The 22,074-nt window shown below is 32.0% G+C and overlaps 1 protein-coding gene across 1 annotated transcript; it reads right to left on the reverse strand.

Moving 5' to 3' along the window:
* Positions 1–1,812: 1,812 nt before the first annotated feature.
* On the reverse strand, positions 1,813–21,672 carry LOC130445280 (uncharacterized). Its single transcript, XM_056780844.1, has 5 exons — positions 21,415–21,672; positions 13,625–13,660; positions 10,633–10,810; positions 3,975–4,083; positions 1,813–2,045 (listed from the first exon to the last, which is right to left on the reverse strand). Exons 1-5 carry the CDS (start codon positions 21,503–21,505, stop codon positions 2,025–2,027), a joined length of 435 nt encoding a protein of 144 aa, XP_056636822.1. The 5' UTR covers positions 21,506–21,672; the 3' UTR covers positions 1,813–2,024.
* Positions 21,673–22,074: the final 402 nt, after the last annotated feature.

A 22,074-nucleotide genomic window follows, 5' to 3' on the forward strand; every position in this document is an offset into this window, starting at 1 on the left:
TTTCTGTATAAATATTTTATTACTTGATGCAAAAATGGATAGATACAAAAAAGACACTTTGAAATGTGTTGCTTTTCATCCACTACCAGTTCAAGCTAAAAGTTTATGTTGGCACCAAGATCATAAATTTCTTCTTTGAATTCCAAAATCGTGTATATGAAGACAAGTTTCAACATTTCTGTTAACTCCTTGATTTTTTCTTTAGACATGCTTTTCACTGTCACCATCAATAGAACCACTGTACATAGAATACCAACAATCGTATTAAAGAAATGCGTAGCTCATTTAACAAGTCTTTTCTTGGTCATATAAAAAAGGTTTCCTCCCTGCAGATTGGAAAATTATAAGGTTCCACCCATACCAAAAAATAATGGAAAAAGACGAACTACCTTTCAGTTGATTTAATCCTATCCAGAGCAATCGCAATGGACAAGACTTTTGACAAATTTTGGCATGCCAACCTTCAAAATAAATTAAGATCATAAGGTTTGTCGTCCTCACTTATTGATTGGTTGAGTAGCTTTTTCAAAAACCGATCTATCCAGCTTGCTTTCAATGAGCACACCTCAGAAGGATTTGAGGTTAACGCTGATGTTCCCCAGGGATTCATATTGTCACATAATGTTATACATCACATCAATTATCTACTCGCCGCCCCAATAAACACCCTTTTTAGTTCTATTCAGAGTAATATCAATGGACATCAAAGACTTTTGACAAAGTTTGGTAAACCAACCTTCAAAACAAATCAAGATCATAAGGTTTGTCGTCCTCACTTATCGATTGGTTGAGTAGCTTTTTCAAAAACCGCTCCATCCAGCTCGCTGTCGATGGACACACTCCAGAAAGATCCAAGGTTAACGCTAATGTTCCGCAGGGATTCATATTGTCACATAATGATCACTACCATTGATACTGATCTTGAAAACATTATTTAGAGGGGTGGAACTAAAATGATTGAGTTTAATGCAGCAAAAACAGCTTAGAGTATAGAAGAAAGGTCGAAGGCTCGACATTGCTTTACTAGTACAATCACGACAGATTCTCTTCCGAGCTGTCCAGCATAATCCTACAAGACTTACTCGATAAGCAGACGTGGCTCACGAACACCATCATCATCATCATTTTCAGTCTACTGTCTTTGTAGATGAATTCATTTTTCATCTATGCATTGTTGACCTCTTTTATACGTATTTTTTTATTTTAATCCTCCACGTTTTTGTCCATTTGTTTGTATTTCCTGTTGAAAATATGGCAAAATCGTTTTCTGATACGTATACAAGAGATATACGGGAAGCTCCAACACTACTGCCACTTCTTGTTTGTCTGTCCAAGATTTAGGATCATAAAAACTTTTCTATCAAATTTTCAACTCGGTGGATCTGATATCTAAAGTGGAGTGACTTTATCTAGACCTGACTTGATGGAGTTAGATCGGTTTATACTATTTTATTAAGGATTTTGGAGAAAGGAGATAGGCCTGTAAAAAGACACTTCGTTTGGGGGTTTGGGAGTTGGTACCTAACCTACGCTACGGTGCGGATAATATTAATTTTCTTTCTCTTTCGAGACACTTTATCTATAATGCGCATGCTTGAGAATGCGCAGAACTGAGCTGGAACCTCGGAGGATAGAGAAATCGTTGTCATTCTGTTTTTCTTAATCGGAACACCTTCACTTAATCGTACAAATGATGCTTATTTTACCGCGAAAAAATATATATTGATTATAATTTTTAGGTTAACTATAACTTTTCTTAGGATTTGTCTTTGGGGAAATATAAAGAATATGATGTAAACAATTGCAGTTGAACAAAAACAACATTTATTTAAACCATATCACACGTCACAACATTAAAATCTATGAAAAATAAATTTAGCAAATTGTTTATATCACCGGTTGTTTTCCAGCTAAACAACTGATGAGATTTAGATGCCGGTTAATAGAAATTACAATAAATCAGTACATTTTCGGATTGAATTTGAATGTGAGCCTTCTCGACGTAATTGTCTCGTCACTTCGACTTAATTAGCTGATCGGTTATCCTGAAACATAAAAAATATGAATTGTATCACAGTTATCTTATACGAGGATTGCGACTTAAGTTTCGAGATATGGCAACACTGTTGTGAACATATCAAAACTGACCTTGCCGACATAAAGTTTGACATTTTTAATGGCGAACGTACTCAGAACGCTTATATATACTTGAAACATTTATCTTGTTGCCTTTCGACGTTGATTAAACCAACACCGATAATCGGCTGCTGTGCCAGAAAACATCGACACAAAATAAATTACTTTCGTTTGAGTAAAAAATGGCGGACACTGTCATTATGGCCACACTGTATCTACTAAGCCGCTGGGTGCGCCATCTAGTACCGAGTAACGATAACTATTTATAATTGATCCATAACGGCTTTAGATGATATTATGTTATAAAATAAGCTCTCAGTTAAAATTTTCAAAGTAGTAAATCTATTAGATTCCGTGAATAGATCACTTGTACTCGCTACATTTTACGTAATATATTTCATGGCAAATGAGGTGTGCAAAACATATCAAATTAAAAGATTTCTACTATTCACCTCTGAAATAATTTCGAAAATGTATTCCGCCGTTCTTCAAATGGGAAAACAATTACATTCCTGACTAATGCCTCGACGAATACTGAATTACAATTCCTCTGAAGAGCGTGATATAAATCCCCAATGGCCCGCAATTGCAAGGAGAGGGTGTAACTATTGACTAGTTTCGACGTTATTACGTCTTATCAGAGCAGCTTAACATTTTCCAGTGGCGCCATCCTCACTTCCAGCTGCGAACCATTGGTCAGGTAGAAATCTAGCGTAGTCACCGATAATTTAGATTTCTATGGAGCGGTTTCTAATTGGAAACGTGGCAATAAAACACCAAAGTGGACTAACTTTAATATATTTTCCGAGCATTCGAATATTTATGTATTCATCGTCTGGGACTGAAATTATGGTCATATACAATATTAAGAACATTAACGTTTCGAGAATTATATTATATATTTAAAACCACAACAACGGTAGATTTAAAAATAATTTTATGGGAACTTGACAATGTAAGGCTCGATAAATTTGTATTACTACTCGAATCTATGAGACTTTTTAGAGAAATATCTGTAAGCGCACGTTAATTCAAATCATTCTCCAAAATTTCCTAAAATATACCTGTAAACGATGACCTAAAGCTCTTACTTCCATTAATATTGTATTTGATGATAATTTCAGTCCCTGACGATGAATACATGAGTATTCGAAAGCTCGGAAAATATATTGTTAGTACACTTTGGTGTTTCATTGCCACGTTCCCAATAAGAAACCGCTGCTTTCCGGACATACCCTGTATTACAAGGCGACTGGGAAGCATTAGTTTTTTTAGGGAAATAATAGAAAATATTGTATTAACTTAGATTATTACATTTTTTTGTTCTCAATTTTTGGGAGCTCTTCAGCACTGAAACCCTTATTACTAGCCGCCCTTGATAGCATCTATTATATGAATAATTCTTTTAAGGACCCGGATTTTCGGTAAAAATTTTAATAATCATTTTATTTTTATTGCTCCTGTTTTACGAAATAAAATTTTAACTTGGAATCATTGTTTACATCTAAATTTGAATAAACATTGATACGCGTCTTCGCCGACAAGTTCTTAGTGCAGAATACATTAGTAGGAGAATTTGTATTCTGCGCCTTTATGGGCCGCAAGAACATGAAATACCTCTACATTATAATATATATGGACAATTCACTGATTCCGCCCCCTTTTTCTATACAAATACGCCACGAAGGAATATTTTAAATTGAGTTGTATATCGCTGAATAATTTCTCTTTTCGAAGCGAAACGATTTCTTGTTTAACAATTTTAAACACTGTAACGAATAATTTCACTAAAAATGATAAGAAAAAACAGTTCTATAATATCATATTATATAACTTACCCCAATTTTATTTATTCGTATCCTATTGCTTTCCGGCGAGTTTAATAAGTTATCATCGAAAAGCTGATCTCCGGATAATTCATCTTGAGAAATCTGCCATTGATCTTGTCTAAAAACAAAGAAAAATAGTTTACTAGTAACTGAAAGTTTTGTTTTTAATTTAGAGAGATAATCTTGTCATCGATCTATATGATTAGGAAGTTATGGAATACGAGGGTTGCTAGTTAAGTATTTGACATATGCGAATATGTCAAATCTGACACTGACATCATAAAAATTGACATATTTAATAGTGAATGAACGCATATAAAACGTGTTATCCTACGAGTGCTCTTTGAGTTGCTTATATAAACTTTAAACATTCATCTTGGCCAAAAATTTGAGCAACAATGTGCCGATCAACTCGCTTCGACTTTTGGTGATGAAACACCATCTCGTGGTCAATTCATGAGAAAGGAATTCGAAAAGATTGGGAAATTATGAAAACAATAAAGTTGAGGAATACCAACGAGGTTTCATAGTAGAGTACGACGCTTGAACTGATACTGAACAAAAACTACGAATAAAATGCTGGACTACATATTTTTGATTTTAAAAAAGCTTACGATTAAATAAACAAAACAAACTGTATGAAGTTATTGAAGAAACAGAAATACCAAAAGATGATCTTAACAAAATATAATCAAAAGAATTCGAATCGAACCATATTTATTGTTGGTCTCTTGGGCTCTTCAGGATTTATCGTTTGCAGTAATCACTCCACTTTTGTTTTTTTTTGGTTTAATCCTCAACTTGTTACAGCTTTCCTTACTATCTTCCACGATTTATTACCAGTTCCTTACACATAGTTATTCGTCGAGTGTTTTCGAATCAGCTCAATACAGTTTTTCTCTAATATTAGTTATGGTTGCTTCTTCATCTTGTCAGTGTCAATGTCAATGTCAATCATAGAATATTTCATTTATCATGGAAGAAAGATTTAACTTTATTTTTAATTTCTGTTGAAACAAGTTTGTGAAATTTTTATACGTGATAGGGGTGGATGAGCGATTAGCACGATCTACAAGGCCGAAAATATGTCGGTGGTGTATTTAAAATATTTTAACAAGAAGTGAGTCAAGGCTCACAGCGCTCCAACACATCTCGTGGGAAATTTGGGGTGGAAGTTTTTCGAATTTCTCCAAAATTGGTTTAGTACATCTCTAGAGATTACAGTATTTAAAAAAATAATTCTGCCTGTCATATTATTTTGTCCTGTTATATCATTTTTTATAATATGATAGTAAATTTTTGTTTGGAATCATATTTCTTCTTATTGTGTAAAAAAACAATAAAATTTTCTACAACTTTTCATACTAAATTTTCTAGAAATCATTGCATTCGACGTCTTAAGATTTTTTGAAAATCCATGTTGTGTTTGGTCAGTCGTATAAATAAGAAATAAGGGTTGATCTTAGATTGAGCAACCATAACCTCAAAACTCAGGTAGACATTAGTATTGGCATTCTAAATGTCGTAATATGAAATCTCGTATTCCTATCTAGAAATCGAAAATTGCAAAAACCTTTTTTTGCAAATATTCAGTTTGTCATGGAAGCGATCACTTGAATGTGGTAAAAATATATGTACCACCAGCCTTGCTTTAAATTTATACATTTTCTTCAGCGATACTCCTGCCTTTTCAAACGTTCCAAATATGATTTGTTGATTCCCTTAAAAAAAGGGTTTAGAAATCACTAGGGATTAGATCTTGTGAATATAGTGGGTAGTCAATCAACACGAAGTGTAAGCGATGGATTTTAGGTTTCACTGGAGTGTAACGAGGTGCATTGCATCGCTTCTTTGCTGTTTCTTCCTTTACCTTGCTCCATTGCCTTATTAGTTAATTTTTAGAAGATAGTCGATGAATATAATCCCATGATTATCTTAATAAACGGTCACCCTTTCCAATCCACTGTCTTGAGTGTTTTGTGTATTTTTCGCGTCAAAAATGTAACGGTGTACTCAGTTTTCATCTATAGTTATGAATCGTGTAGAAAATTATTCATTCAAAGGCTCTTCTGGTTGAAAATGAATGAACTCGGTAGGTACTCAATGCACGCATAACTTACGCAAACACAATCTAACCTCAATCTCCTATCTAGTACCAATTGGAGAACGTTGGATGTCAGTCAAGATGATACACCTGGTGCAGAGTCTCTAAACACAGTCTCTCTCAATCACATAGACGTACTTCCTTTCAAAAATAAATATTTAGCACAGCTCCATAAACTATTTATTTTATTTCCTGAAAAAACTATTATGAAACTGCAGAAATTCGAGTGAGTGAGTTTTCCAACTTATATTTAGACGTGCTCACATCTTAAGGTTAATTTTAGTTGGATTGGAGTATTTTACAACCTTTGAAACGACCAACTGTATCTATATAAACTGTTTATTGATTGAAAAGAATTTTCTTTGAAAGAAGAATATGTCCTGCCGTCTTCTCAAGCTAAATTCTTCGTTTAACCAAGATTCACGCTGTATTGAATGTTTCACATTCCATAATGACGTGTTTTAAGCAAATTAGTCGCATATTTTGCGATGATTTATAACTGTATGTGGAACTTGGATCAACCACTACACTCCTAAAATGTAAAACATACATGGTAGTGAATTCCAAAGGGTGAAAAAGACAAGTTTACGGTCTTTTTTTCGGATAATTAAGAGATTTTGTTCTTGAAATAAAAAATGTAATACAAGCATGACCACCCACCGTATTTACCAGATCTATTTCACTTGCAGGATAGACTAAGGCTATAAAGGCTAAATTGTGAAGAAATGATAATATAAAAAAAAGTTTTGTTTGTTTGTTACGTTGGAAGCTTTTCAGATAACCCTCGTACTCTGGTTTTAATTTTTTCAATGCCAAGTCTGACGAAAAAGTGGGTTGCCAAAAATCAAAGTAATATTCAGTGTTTTCTGTTTTATTTTCAGCGGATTTACCTTTCAAATTTTTTAAAACCAACTGGAAAATAAAATGTCTTTTAAAACATGCGTATATTCTTTCTAGAAACTTCTCATTCTTTGGATGCTAATTTCACACAAATTATTTTTCTTTTTTCACTATTGGGGAGGGTTGAAGTATTTATTGACAATTTAATTGACAGTTTTGCTAAGTGAATTCTACCAACATTTCTCTTAAAATTTATTCTCAACCCCTCCTGTCCCATCACCCCGCATCTACGACCCTGTTGTCAGATTATCGATTTTTTCCTAATAGATGCTTAGTGTACAACTTTTGTTGTTTATAAATTATTGTATTATAATTAAAACATCAAAATAATTAATTTCCTCAGATACTTTAATTCTCTAATGACATATCCGAGTTTCCTAAACTCTTTACAAACATTGTTTTAACCGCCAAAGACGAAGCTAGGAATTATGGGCGGGTTTTGTTTGGTTACAAAGGTAAAATAAAGCCCAACGTTTTGTTTACCGACACCAGGATAATTAGAAGGCGTATACTACAAATTAAGTTAAGATGTAGTAAATGATTTGAAGTATATAGAGTAGTTCTGTCGAGAAAACATCACACGAAAAATCATTAAAGATTTTACGACACAATTATTGTATTTTTCTGTTCTATTCATACAAAATAAAACAATTTGAATACTATAGGTGTGATCTGGTATTGTAAATTTTTTTTCATACAGTATTAATTTGAGTCTTTAAAATGGCACTTTACGGTAACTTTGTATTTGACAGAACTTTTAAATTTCCCTAGTATCTCTTACCCCAGTCGCAAAATATTGCATATTCTCTTTTGTATCTTTTCGACGAAGGCTTAATTGGAATAATTTTATTTGAATTATCAGTCGTTATTTTGCAAAACATTTTTTGTATTTCCAAAAACTCAATATGTTTGTATGTACTATGTACTCGATAAGATCTTTTTGACTCGGTTCCTTCATCGTCTCGTCCATAAACGTAGTCCATTTTTTTTAAATGTTTATGTTTCTAAATGTTCTGGATTTTAGGTCTTTTCTGTTCAAAAATTAATTGTTTTTTGATAATTAAAAAAAAAAAGATAAATTTTGACGTTTCTACTAATTAGATAAAGACTTGAAATTAGTCGAAAATCTTGTCAAAAATTATTTAAAAAAACTAATTTTAAAACAGAAAAGACTCAAAATCAAGGACATTTAGAAACAAAAACATATCAAAAGATATAAAAAATGAATAATAAAGATATGTTTTGAAATTTTTAAAAGATAGATGAAAATTAACGTTTCGACTAATTTGATAAAGACTCAAAATTAGTCGTAACCTCAACTTTTATCTATCTTTTAAAAATTATTAAAAAAAACACATCAAGAACAATTAGAAACATAAACATATCAAAAGATATGAGAAATGAAAAATCGGGGATATTTTTTGAAATTATATTTCTTCTTGTCGTCACAACTCCAATTGATATACTTGACTTCTTTAATTTGAGTTAGATGGTCGTTTAGTACCATTTGGTCGAAACCTCGAATATAGTTTTGTAATAATAAAAATGTTGTTTTGTATTTGTATCTATCTCATCGATAAATTCATATATTGCGGACGGAAACATTCCACGAAGAACTATATTATTCTATTCGAAGATGGCAGACAGCCTATTAGTTTGACCTTTGTCCCCGATAATTAGTTCAGTTAGTTTTTATATATAGGGCAGTTATACTATGAACGGTATCTTCAAAATATTAAAAACTAGGCTGATAAAACCCTTGCAATGGATAATTTATCTATTACATGCAAATAAACTTCCTTTGAAGCTTCTATCTTGACTACAGATCCTAGAGGATTGTCTGATCCAATAAGCTTGATAACTTCCAATTCCAAATTATAAATAAATTAAATTTATCAGAAATTGATTGGGAGGACTTCATTGCTGGCCGTACTTATTTGAAATTAGTCAAGCAGTATCCGAAGATCTGGTAAAAATAAAACCAGAAAAAGTTGGTTATTCTCCTTGGTTAACAACTGCAAATAGAATTTTTCGTTTCTACGTTTCGAAATCTTGAGGTTCTTGCCGAATTTGTTATTAAGTTTAAGTCGAATGTGGTTCAACATCAAAGTGTAAGTATCTATTAATTTGTGTAAACTCATCAAATATACTAGGTACCTCGGAAAACAGTATAGAGACGTCGTTTATCCAAATTAGAGTTTTAACTTCATCTTCTCCATTAGTTTTATTAATTTCTACCATTTTTATTTTGCGTTTATCGTCAATTTCTTGTTGTTTGAATCATATTTTGAGATTGTAAAAAGATTATACCAAAAATTTTTTTTTCTTTGAATGTACAAGTCTGCTTATCATGTTTATTTTAACCACTGATGCATTGGTAGTTTATAGATAGTCGTTTGGAATCAATTCGTCATACATACACGGTACTTGTTGACCTTGCCCTTGTCTTTGCCCTGTTTTCGCGTAATTTGGGAATTGAAGCGTATTACGGCGCACGTGTCTTCTGTTGTGTGACAATCTCGATAGTAGATTATTTTTCGAGTGGAACTAGATTTTTTCAGTAACTTTATTTAACGTTTTAATAATTATTAATCCAGAAATAATAATAACAGTAGTTAAAGAAATGTAATCCATTTGTAGGCTCATTAATATCTCAAAATAAAAAAGATGGATTCTTCTAAACCAGAATTTATTTAAAATTACAAGAAATCGATGTCACAAAACGTTTATCGGCACAGGAGAAATATGTAAACTAAAGAAATTTTTTGGATAGATATATATCTCTTTGTAACTGGATTCGTTTATAGAGATTTTTTTTCAAAAAAAAGGTTTCCTCGTCTCTAGGATAGGTAGATAGGGTTTGCTTGGTAATAAACTGTATCTTAATTCCATAATGGTCTATCAGCTGGTCCAATTCTCTCGTATATCTCTTGTTCCAATCTTCCATTTTGTGTTAATGTCATACCAATGTATTCAAAGCTTTTGACCTGCTCTATATTTAATTCTCCTAATTTTATCTTACGTGTCTTTGTCTTTTGACTTATTGCGCAGTTTTGTTCTCGTTTATTTTCATTTTTAGTTTGAGTTCAAGGTATCGGTTCAAGAATACGGATGACGTTACGAAAACTTTCCACATATCAAACTCCAAATATTACTCAATTTTCTACCTATCCTAGAGACGGATCTATTTTTGTTTAGAACGCCCTATATACTAACCTTCCAGGAGTGTTATTTTCATACAATTAATAGTGTATTTTAAACTTGTAATTAAATAAATTCGTTTTTGTATAATTGAGTGTACAACGATATAAAATTTTAGCAAGAATCGAAATCGAAACTACGCGGTGCGAAACCAGTATCCTGGTCGCAGTCAATAAGCGAAAGATCATTCCAAGTTAAATTAATTTACCAAAAGGGAGCCCCCACAATGCGGACTATGCAAGACACAATTCGCTATACATATAATACCTAATAACTGACTGTCCAAAACTACAACAATCAAGACGATAACTTTAATAACTCTATAGAACAAAAAAAAATTATTTCAAAAAGTAATTTTATGATAACTTGTAGCATTAATGACAAAAGTTCTTGGTGAAAAGTTTTGTTTTTTTATGTATTATTGTGAATAATAAAGCAAAATCGTGTGATTAATCAACTTACCCGTTCAAATAATCCCCTTCGTCGGCAATAAATGGATCTGAGTTGTGTTTGGCAGCAATGTTCATGTCCAGATTTCTCAAATAACGAAAATCTATTGGGCCCTGTATCAATTTCGATAAGAACCATCTGCTTTTTGGTATTCTGCTATCTGATAATTTCATCGTACGTTTACCGTGAGCTAGAAAAACAAAATAAAAAATTGACTTGATTGACATAATTTCCGTTTTTGAATCGTGACTACTAGATCTTAACACAGTGTATAGTTTATTGTCATGACGAGAAAATAGGCATAAAATGGAGATCAAAATTATCAAAAATGCAAAAAAATGAGGTAGCCTTTGATCCAGAACCTTTTTTTATAAATAAATCAACACTCACAATTACATTGTCTGAGTGAACAGGTCACTTTCGGTCTCTGATGCTAATAACTCGATTATAGAATCAATAATTCCAACTAAGAATTATCATATTCTTCTCCGATATCCTAATTTCTTAGTAAGTATGCAGCATAGCTACTAAATTCAGAAAAACTTGGCTTTAGCCTCAGCAAACAGTGAACCTTGTGTTTGAACCTCCTTGGGCACATGCATCAGATCTTCCGTGATATTTGTAGCATGAAGATGACGTTCTAGATGATCGTGTTTGGTTGAAACACCAGTTAGGTTAGGTTAGGTTAGGTTAGGTTAGGTTAGGTTAGGTTAGGTTAACTAACCTAATCAGTCGCCAGTCGTATTTCGCACCTCTTCAAGAAGAGCAGTTGATTAGAAAGACAAGAAAAGAGGGTCCATCGATTTGTGCTTGCTATTCAAATACCAGGTGGTAAAAAGGCAACTACACAAAAATATGTGTACTAGAAAGAAAGAATAATCTATTCTCACAAATAATCTAAGAATTTGACACCTCGGAAACTTAATTGAGGAGGTCGTGATAGATCAGGGATTAGGGTGGTTGATTAGTGTGATAAAGTTGTATTGATAAATGTGTTCTATGATATATCAATTAGTTTGCGCATTTTAAAATTATATACAATGTCAAAAGTCAAGATAACTATGGAATCATTCATCAGGAATTCACTCCTGTAGACAAAGCTGCCTTCTACGAGGAAGTTTTGAAATAATTGCTTCAACGCATAGCAGATCTGGGTAGTGGGTCTTACTGTACGATAAAACGCCCATAAGCACTCTCGTTTATCCACTGAATTCCCCTGATTTGGCATCAGTAGACTTCTTTTTGTGTCTTTGTAAAACTTCCAGGTTTTGTGGATATCCGTTTTGCAGTAGATTCCGAAAGAAGAAGCAGTCACTATTTGACAGTATTCAGAAGAAAATTATGTTATGTACGAAGGCAATAACTTTGGAAATCAATGAATTTGTATCTTCTGATTCGTTTGTTTCCTACACCCCAATTTATAATATATTTATTACCGTTGCGGTGGTAGATTGATTATATTTGCAACCTAATTTTACGTAATCTATTCAGTTGTCGAAACGATTGCGTTTTTATAATACTAGGATTCATAATTATCCTTTTTGTTCATAGTATCCAGGTCATTAATCATTTCGATGACGTAATTAGTGATATTTCATTTTCTCACGTTCTCAAGCATTTTTGTTAATAAAATTACAATGAATATCACAATTTTTGGTATTTCGATTTAGAACTAGAATAAATATATTCGTGGAAAAATAAACAGGAATGAAGTAAACATGATAAATTTGTTTTTGTTCGGATGCCTACGCGTATGTAACATGTCGTTATTATTGTAAACTATCCATTTAATCTAAGTTTGATTTATCACCTATTGAAAATAGCGAATTCGATATTGATGATTTGGTGTTACCGATCACCACGACACAAAAAATATTATTTATATTGAGCCTCGTTGAAACGATAAAAAAGGATGAATTATACGATTTGTTTCAACTAACGTGGAAGCCATAACCCAAAGAAACCCTGGTAGCGCTCTTTCATGACAATCAAGTCTTGTACATACACTCTTCCTGCTGTTCACTTTCCGGAATCCTGTCCAGGAGGAAGTTTCATGCTCATATTCCTCCAGAGTAGAAGGTTCAATATAATTTTCAGATTCTCTATTTTTGCGAAAACAATGCATCATAGAGACGAAAGTTGACTAAACCATTAGTTCTATCTCAGTTATAGAGACTCTAGATTGAGTATCATTACGAATTATCTAATTTGGGATCCATCAAAACTACCGGCTTTGATATTTGTCATGGTGATTTATTTATCATGATACCCAGTTGTATATTTATTGGTACATATTACGAACTACTAATAAATTCTAGAGTTTAATTTTCCTTCTAGACTCCATATCTTCTTTCGAGAGTCAGTTTTTTCTTACAAAATCCTCTTGTTCTGGTTTACTGTCTCAAAGATATGAAAAAACCATCACCATAACTGTGTTGTGAGCTTGGTCATTCAATTCAATCTTGTTTTAAGGGTTCGGATATATAGCTTAAGCATAGAAGATTCAAATAAGCGCTGCATTGAACCACAACTAGTACTTGGATTTTTAGTATTCCACTGTTTAAGTTCGCGCAATAAAAACAATTCTTCGTCAAATAGTCGATGTTCCGAATGTCCACTTTTCCATATTCTTAAATATTCCACGCAACTTAAAATACTCAAAATCGGTATTTTTCACTTGCCTACAATCTTTGAACATATAATATTCTTCGCATATACACTATCGGTCAAATGTTTTTGCTCATCCCATAATCCATACCTGAACTATGATGCGATATGCATCCACTAAGAGTTTTGGCGATAGAAAACTTTAAAACGGCTGAAGATAAACGTGTTGTATTTATTAGTAAACGTTGGAGTCGAGGTGGTAAAAAAATTTTGAGAATAGATTTAAAATAAAAAAATAATTCGTAAGTAAACATTATTAAACACAAAACTCGCGCCAATAAATAACAAAAAGTTAAGTTTTTTAAATTATTTTTAATATAGTTATACTTGAACTTACCTCCCCAACAAGCATGACCATAATTGAGACAGGAGCCTGCAATAATAGAGAAAATATTTTTTAATACATCTTGTTATATCGAATTTTATATTTTAGGAACGCGGTCGGGCAAAAAAATGACTTTTACCTCGGCGAAAATCTGCTGTTACCTAATCTCTCTCTCCAGCGAGTTTCGCACCATCTAAAAATTAATCTTTTAAAAGTTTATCTACTCTAAGACCTCTTGATTTATATGAAATCACTCTTCACTGAGTCATTTTTGAAATTTGGGAGCAGAAATTTATCAGATGGTGCCAGATCATTTGTTGATCTATTATGCAGCTACGAGGATGGTTTCAGAAGTACCTGGCCTGATCTAGAGATTGAAGACAGTGTATTAGAACGTACACATCTATAGAGTTTGAGGCGCCGGTCAACGTTATGTTCAAAAAGTGAGATACATCGCATATTACTTAAAATTTTGGACGTGGGAAAGCTGTGCGCAAGATGGGTGCCGCTTTTGCACACAATGGTATAAATACAGCGCCGTGTAGATATTTCCATCGAGTATTTTCACAGAAATAAACCCGTTTCACAATCATGAATGTGAACGTAGTTCTATCACTTTACACAAAAGAACAATAAAACAATGTACCGGCTTCAAAGAAGACAAAGATCGTTCAATCTGCAGCAAGGTCATGGCGTCGGTTTTTTTGGGTTGCACGTGGAATAATTTTCATTGACTATCTTAAAAAAGGAAAAACTATCAACGAGGAAGATATTGCGAATATTTGAGCGAAGAAATCAACAAAAAACGGTCACGTTTGGGTAAGAAAAAAGTGTTGTGTCAAGACATTGTTCCAGCTCGCACATCCGTTATATCAATGGAAAAATTAATGAATTGCTACTTCATGGACCTTATTCGCAAGATTTGGTTTATTTTTTATTCCCAGGTGAGAAAAAAATTACTATTGAACACCGAGCCGATGTTAGGTTGAGTTTTATTATTGTCTTCTGATTCCGAAATGTTCTGTTTGCTGTTACTAACAATTTTTAAGGTTTCTACGTTATTTTCCGAATCAATATCATCAAATTCAGGGCCCTTATCAATTCCATGGTCAGTTAAACACTCAGACATTAATTTTTCTAATAAAATTTCATAGTTCTTCCACGAAAAAAGACAAAATGACAATAAAAATTATCATCGCAGGTGCAGGTTGATGATTGTATACCTAGTTCGGCAAAACCTACTTACTGAATAAAATTTCGGATTTGTGTAAATTAAATATAGTTTGTAAATTAGTGTAAACTATGAATTGTATCCAAATCAGTTGGATATATTCTGCTGATTTTCTTGTAGCTTCAAATTTAATTCAATTTTTAAAAATACGGAACCTACTAAAAATTTTGCATCATCCCATTATTTGGTGGGCTTGATTCTCAAACTTATTTGTATAAATTCGTCTGGCTTTTCGAAAATTCTGTACTCTGTGGTTTTACACGTGTTTTATAGTTATTTATAGACCTAGTTTAGATTTCACATACAACGTAATGAAGATTGACATTACTACGATTTTGATTTTGATACAATTTCCAAATTAAGATTAATGATCATTTTTCGAACAAAACAATGCTGTAAACTCTGATTCTACTACATACAGTTTTTGTCACGTAAAATTTACTATTCACAACATTGAGTTGTTGATGATAATTTTTTATAATAATTTTCAATTGAGATATAATCAAATTTGTATTCTGTTAATTGTTGTTTTTTTTTCAAATTACGAACAATTTTCAACTCATTATATTAATTAATTAATGTAATCAAGGGAATTGCGTGGTATGTTAACAGAAGTTAACAGAAAGGGCTTGTAGTTATATGGAATTGTGAAAATAATTCTAAAATTAATTATTGCCTGACATCCCTCATGAAGTTGATATTCTCGATTTTTATTATTATATTTTACTACACATATCAGTTATTTGCTATTGAATTGGTTTTTTATTAACATGTGAGTAAATTTATATAATAATAGCTAAAAAAGCTAAAAAAGCTAAAAAAAAGAAGAGAGTACGAAAATTTTTTCCAACTACATTGATTTTTACATGCAAGTTGAGGTGTATCTATTTTAGAGACAAAAAAGAAATAAAGAATAAAATAACAGATCAAATGATACTATTATAAGTGAAAAAGATAATTAAACAGTTACATAGTGGGGTCATTTGGAAAAGAAGCATGTAATGACAAGGAAATAGATCTATGTAACCAAAATAGAGTTAAAATTGACAAAACACACCTTAAATCAATAATTGACATGGATTTCTAGGTGAAGATGTTATAATACATAAGAAGCAATTGTAAAAGAAATTGTTAAACATTAAGAACGAAGATCACGAAAAATATAACGACAAGAATTAAGATTATAAAAAGAAAAGGAGAAACTTGACACAGGAAATGTCAAGAAATAGAAACTAATATTGTAGGGAGGAATTTAGTCAAATTTAGAAAAAAGAATTATGAATAGAATAAATAAGATGGTAAGTTTTGAGATATGGCAACACTGATGTGAATATGACAATTTTTTGCCAGTATTCGAAAAAATCAGGGAAACCAATCGCAGATAATGAATCGTTCTCCATCACGATGGAGTCTGCAGTAAAAATCGGAAACGTTAAGACGCAACAAATGCCTGAAACAACAACACTTTTCGAAATATATGTTTCTAAAGCTCTAGCAAATTGTAAGAAGAAATATCGATGATACTTGGTTATACAACATTCAATTTGCAGATGATCAGGTGATATGTGAAAGGATACAACAACTAGAAAACCCCCTTCAGCTATGGCTGTGGCATCAAACCACTCCCTGTAGTTGTGGACAAGAAGTTATATTATTAAATCAGTTCATATTGAGAGTTGTGCATCGGAAAATCTACAGAAATTTGCTTCCACACAGTGATCGGATCTAAGTTTTAGTTATATAGTACCTAAATTGATTTGAGTGTTTATTATAAAACAAAGCTGCAGTGGAACTTTGGGTCTACAACTCAAGACGGAGCAATCTTAGTACGGAAGTTTCTCATCCTAAACTTTCGTTATTGTAATTTAACACACACAGAAAAAAATTAGTTTCTAGTACATTTTATCTTGCATTTAATGGCCGATTTCAACATTTTTTTAAATTGTAAACTAATTTCTATTATCTAGATATCGTTGTCAATGAATTACTTGTTTACTATACAGGGTGCTTCTGAAATTAAGATGGTTATTGAGTAACGATTTTAGATTATAATTTTATTTCGTGAAACTTCATATTGATAAAAAGTTTTGATAATTTGACAAACTACCCTTGGTTAGTCCGTTGCGAATGCACAAAAATTACAAAATATCAAGTTTCCAGCTCTACTGAAATTTTCAAAAAGCAATACAAACTCAACTTTAGTCATCCCCTTTTAAGGGATCGACTGAGTAAATTTTTTCGTTCAAAAACACCCTGTAAAAAGGAACAAAAAGAATAGAAAGTGAATTTTTGTTCAGAGGAGCCTATGGATACACGAATTTTCAGATGTTTTTCCAACTTTTTTGAATTTTTCTTTTTTATATTTATCACGATATGTCAGGTGTCCGAGATATGACTCTAATACCAAATCCCTATACTTTTTTCTTCTGCAAAAGCTTCACCTTTTCCTAGAGCTCATTATATGACAAAAAAGATGTGAGTACAAGCAATCGACCAAAAAAAACGATCTACTAACATCGTTGAAATTTTGTCTGTATCTAAAGAAAAATAATATTGACTAAGGTCTGATGAAATTAATATTTTTCACGCTTTTCTACAATATATTTACCAACATTCTGAAAGGAAGCTAAAAATATCATAAAGGAACGATAAAAGGTTTGTCCTAACTTACAGTGACACTTTCAATAATGGCAGACATTTATAAAAGATGTAATTCACGATTTTAATTTCCTCTATCACACCTTTATTTTGAAAATACCAAGAATAAGTAATAAAAGACCATTCAATTAATCGATCATATGTGGCTTGTTTCATGTAGAATATCGAACAAGCACAGTCTAATTTGATTCTATATAATTATATAAATTGAAATTGGAATCACAGAATTCTGTGCCATGCTCCACAAAATTAGTCGACCTTATTTGAAAATTTAATTTGTTTATGGTTCTAAAATTCTTTAAACGCTTGCCGAGCAGCGGATATAGTTAGTCGTTATATATAAACTTGAATATTGTCTATTTTTAAAAATTTATTAAAAATACGACTGAGTCAACCTAGAATTCAAACATAACCTAAGTTTGCATTTGAGGTTTGCCACTAGACTAGACTTCAAGTTCAAATTAAAAGAAGAATTAGGTTAAATGTCATTTATGAAACGCGCGACTTGGAACTTTAAATTTAAAGCTTACTCTAAATGTATTATGAAATAGCCGTTATAAAATTGAAGAATATGTTAACATTAAAGTTACTAATATTTGATTAATCTTTTGATTACAAAACAAATACTTTTGATACTTGACATTTCTCACTTAATCATATAATAGGTTAAGGATTAATTGCCACTTTAACTGAAGGTTCCTTCAGGTTAAAGCTTGACTTGAGGTACAAAATCTTTGTGGACGATTTCAAAGGAACGAGTGAATATTCGATTTTATGCTCATTCAGACTTTGAAAGATCAGACGTGCGCCATTACATTTTTTGTAAGCTAACCAACTAAATTTTTTTACATTTCAATTTTTTCTTTATGTAAGTAACACGATGTTCGACAGTATGCAGTTAAATTAGAATTGTTTGATTATGTTTTAATACCTATTATAAGTATTTTCGATAAATAATTACAATTTATGATAATTTTTTTCAGAATTTTTCTTTATGGCGAATATAGAATTATCTAAAAATCTACATATCTCCTAAATTTTATCGAATTATCAAAGAGTATCTTTTCGTTAAAAAATCGATTGAAAAAATCATTTTTGTTACATTTAGATTGTATATTTTGTCCCTGTAAAAGTTAAACGGATTGTTAACCATAACCTAAAAGTGTAAAATTATTAACTCCATAGTGTTTGAATATGTAATTTAGAAAATACAGTTTTCATTTCGAAACTTTGAACGCCTATAACTAACGAGTGGTCTTATGAAGGAATTTTTTTACGTCACAACATTTATTTTCATGTAACATACTTACTCCCGAATTTTCTGCGTCGAGTCCCGTAACACCCTGTATAGTTGGGTACAAATTATTGTTCACCTTCTGGAAACTACATTCTGCTATCATTTTAAGATAAATGTGATCAACCCTTATAAGAAAATGTATCAATATAAATTGTTGGATAATAAGGACAAAAATATTTCAATTTCATTCACGTGTTTATTTTTTATTGTATTTTGTCAACCTGCTGGACCATAAATTGTCCTTCCTAAAACCAATTTCGGATATGTGACACATCCATTATTCACATCCAGTATCAATTTTTCTTATTTCATGATTAAATCGTTCAATTTTGGAAAACATAAAAGTCTTTTGAATGAAAATATTATTTAATAACTTTTCGTGGATCGTGAATTTTAAAATGAGTTCATTTATTCCTATACTTCCGAAATGAATTAAGTTTCATGGGAAAGGAATTCCCTAAAGGTATGTACAAGTTTTTGGGTCAAATATCCTCCCACATAGCCATCGCCAGATTCCATTCAGGTTAGAAGATAATATGTGGTAAACTGCTAATTTCAAAACGGTAGGTTTAAACTTTTTCACATCAAACATCAAACGGTCTATAATGAAACTTCTAGTAAAATTATAAGAAAAGATTCAACTCGCATTTGAAGTACCTATTGATGAAGTTTGAACTATTTTCCAAGCAAAATTTAGTTCAAAAAGCTGAAAATCTTGATGGAAAATGCAGTTTATACAAATTTGTTAATTATAGTTCTTTATTCTCAAAATATCTAGTTGAATTTCTACCCTTCAATGAAAAATTTGACATTAAAATCGTATTATTCACTAGTTGAATTATATTGGATATCAAAATCAGTCTATTCCATCATTATAAGACATTTTTCCGGAAATAAGTCAAAACTGATGAATTGTATAGAACAAAATTCACTTTACCTCAAATTTTCCCAAATAACTATCCTCTACCTATTGTGAATCAGGTGTAACATCTTCGGAATGACAAATGAACACAATTGAAGTTCTAGACCAATCACAAGATTAAGTAGAAACTTTATATCAATCCACAAATACAAGTTATTATTTGAAAGTACCGGCTGATTTGCACCAAGCCGTTTTTGTTATATTGATTGAAACTCATGCATCAATCGCAAGTTCTGTAGTCTAGGAAAAAGTAATCGAACCATTGCCGCGAGTTAAAAATATCACGACTACAAAGTGAACAAAATTTCATCCACCAAACGCTTTGACGATAGAAAACGTCTAGAGAGGTGTCCAAATACTACAGACGTTGAAGTTGAAGTTGAATATTAACGTATTCTTCAGATCAGTAGACGTGATCGACGACTCAATATTCCAGAGATAGTAGCTCAGATCAATGGATCTAGGGAACTGCCCTGCAGTAAAAAGGAAATTGAGAGAGGAGCCCAGAGATAGCAGCTCAGACCAATGGATCTAGGGATATACCTTCTACAGTGAAAAACAGATTGAGAGAAGCTGGTCTTTTTTGAAAAGTAGCAGTGAACATGAAGACTGAAAGAGTTTTATGTAATGATGAGGCAAAGTTTGAAGTTTAAGTGAGTGTAAAACATGACTGGGGCTTGGTGGTGGTTTGGAGATATTTTGGAGGAAAAAGAACTAAGGGACTGGTAACAACTGAAGGGATTTTTAAGATAGAAATCTTAAATGTGAAAGTAGTACGTTCTGGTCAGTGGTTGATCATTAGAAAATACATTTTTCAGCATGAGGACAAACTCAAGCATTCCTCGAAATGGTGCAAAGAGTATTCGAAAGAATTAGTTGAAAGTAATGATTTGGATGTCGTCAACCCCAACTCGATTGAATTGTGGAACTAATTGGACAGGAAAGTTCGACAGTAGTGCAAAGTTTTTGGTTCTAACGAAAAAAATCAAGAACGTGCTAGGCGCTATAACCAGACCAGTAAGAGGTTATGACTTTGAGCTGAAGACAAAGATAGTAGAGGCTCCAAAGAAGTTGGAAACAGTATTTTATCATACTTACAAAGCATTGATATTCAAAATAAACATACAGTAACTTGGTGCGATTCTGCGGATGGACAAGATAAGAATTTATATTTAATTTGTTAATGACAACACTTTATACAATATGGAATTTTTAGAACTATTGGCATAAGGTTCCAGAGGTTGGGTACTGTTTTATGGATATTCATACAGACTTTGATGCTGTTGAAAAAGTTATTGGTAAAACTCAAAACATTTACGCATAGTACATGATGTTGAGAAATGGGAATCCATACCAACTTGAATGGAAGATATACCGAGAAATTTGAACTTTTTTGGCAGAAAGAAAATCATCCTTTTGAGCAATGTGAAATAGATTAGAGTTTATTAATTTGGTATATTCACGAGATAAAAAATAAGGAAGAATTTTGCTAAAAACGTTGATATTAGATGAAAGAATCATGCATCAAAAAATCAGGCGTCGTTGAATTTACGGTTCTTTGGTATTCTAAGATTAAAAAAAATGTGTGTAAGCTCATTATTCATAATAAATTTTGTTTTGAGTATATTCTATTATGTATTGTTTGTGAAAACGGGAAAGTGGATTTTTTGTGTAATAGTTTTGATCTTACTCACCTGCGGCGCATTCCGCAAAACAAAAAAATAATACAATTGCCACAACTTTCATCATCGTTACTTTGCGTCCGATACCAAAAAAACAGAACATTTTCTGCTCCAACTCTTGAGAGTTTCGAATAAAACGTTTATCGAGTTTTCCGCTACGCGAGACTATAACCAACAACTAACCTACGAAAATTTTTATCAAACACGAAATGGCAACTTGTTGCTTTTGGTTGATGGGGTGGTGGCGCAGCACACTTTGGTTGACTCTTCATATATGACGCGATGATTTGGCTTTTATAGGATGTTGCCCTGCCCACGGACACGGAACCAATTCCTTATGTTTTGCGTGTGTTAAGTGGGGTGAAATGTGTTCTAATAAATTGCAATTTAAAAAAAAATGTTGTGTTAAAGGCAAATGGAATAAATTTATTATTTCGGTTACTGTACCTAATAATAAACACCTCCGAATTATAGTTAAACCCTCCAATGGAGGCTTGTGATTTATATCTCTTCATTTTATACTAAAAAGGTTTTTCAATGGTTTCCAAATTAATTTTCAAAAATAAAATAGACTAAAATAAAATCGTATAATTAGAAAAATAATAAAAAAACTTTTAGAGTAAATTTTTTAATAATCCAGTCGTTACGGTAGTTCACCTAGAAAAATGGAGT

Source organism: Diorhabda sublineata, chromosome 1, assembly GCF_026230105.1.
Source record: "Diorhabda sublineata isolate icDioSubl1.1 chromosome 1, icDioSubl1.1, whole genome shotgun sequence".
Classification (NCBI taxonomy): Eukaryota; Metazoa; Arthropoda; class Insecta; order Coleoptera; family Chrysomelidae; genus Diorhabda; species Diorhabda sublineata.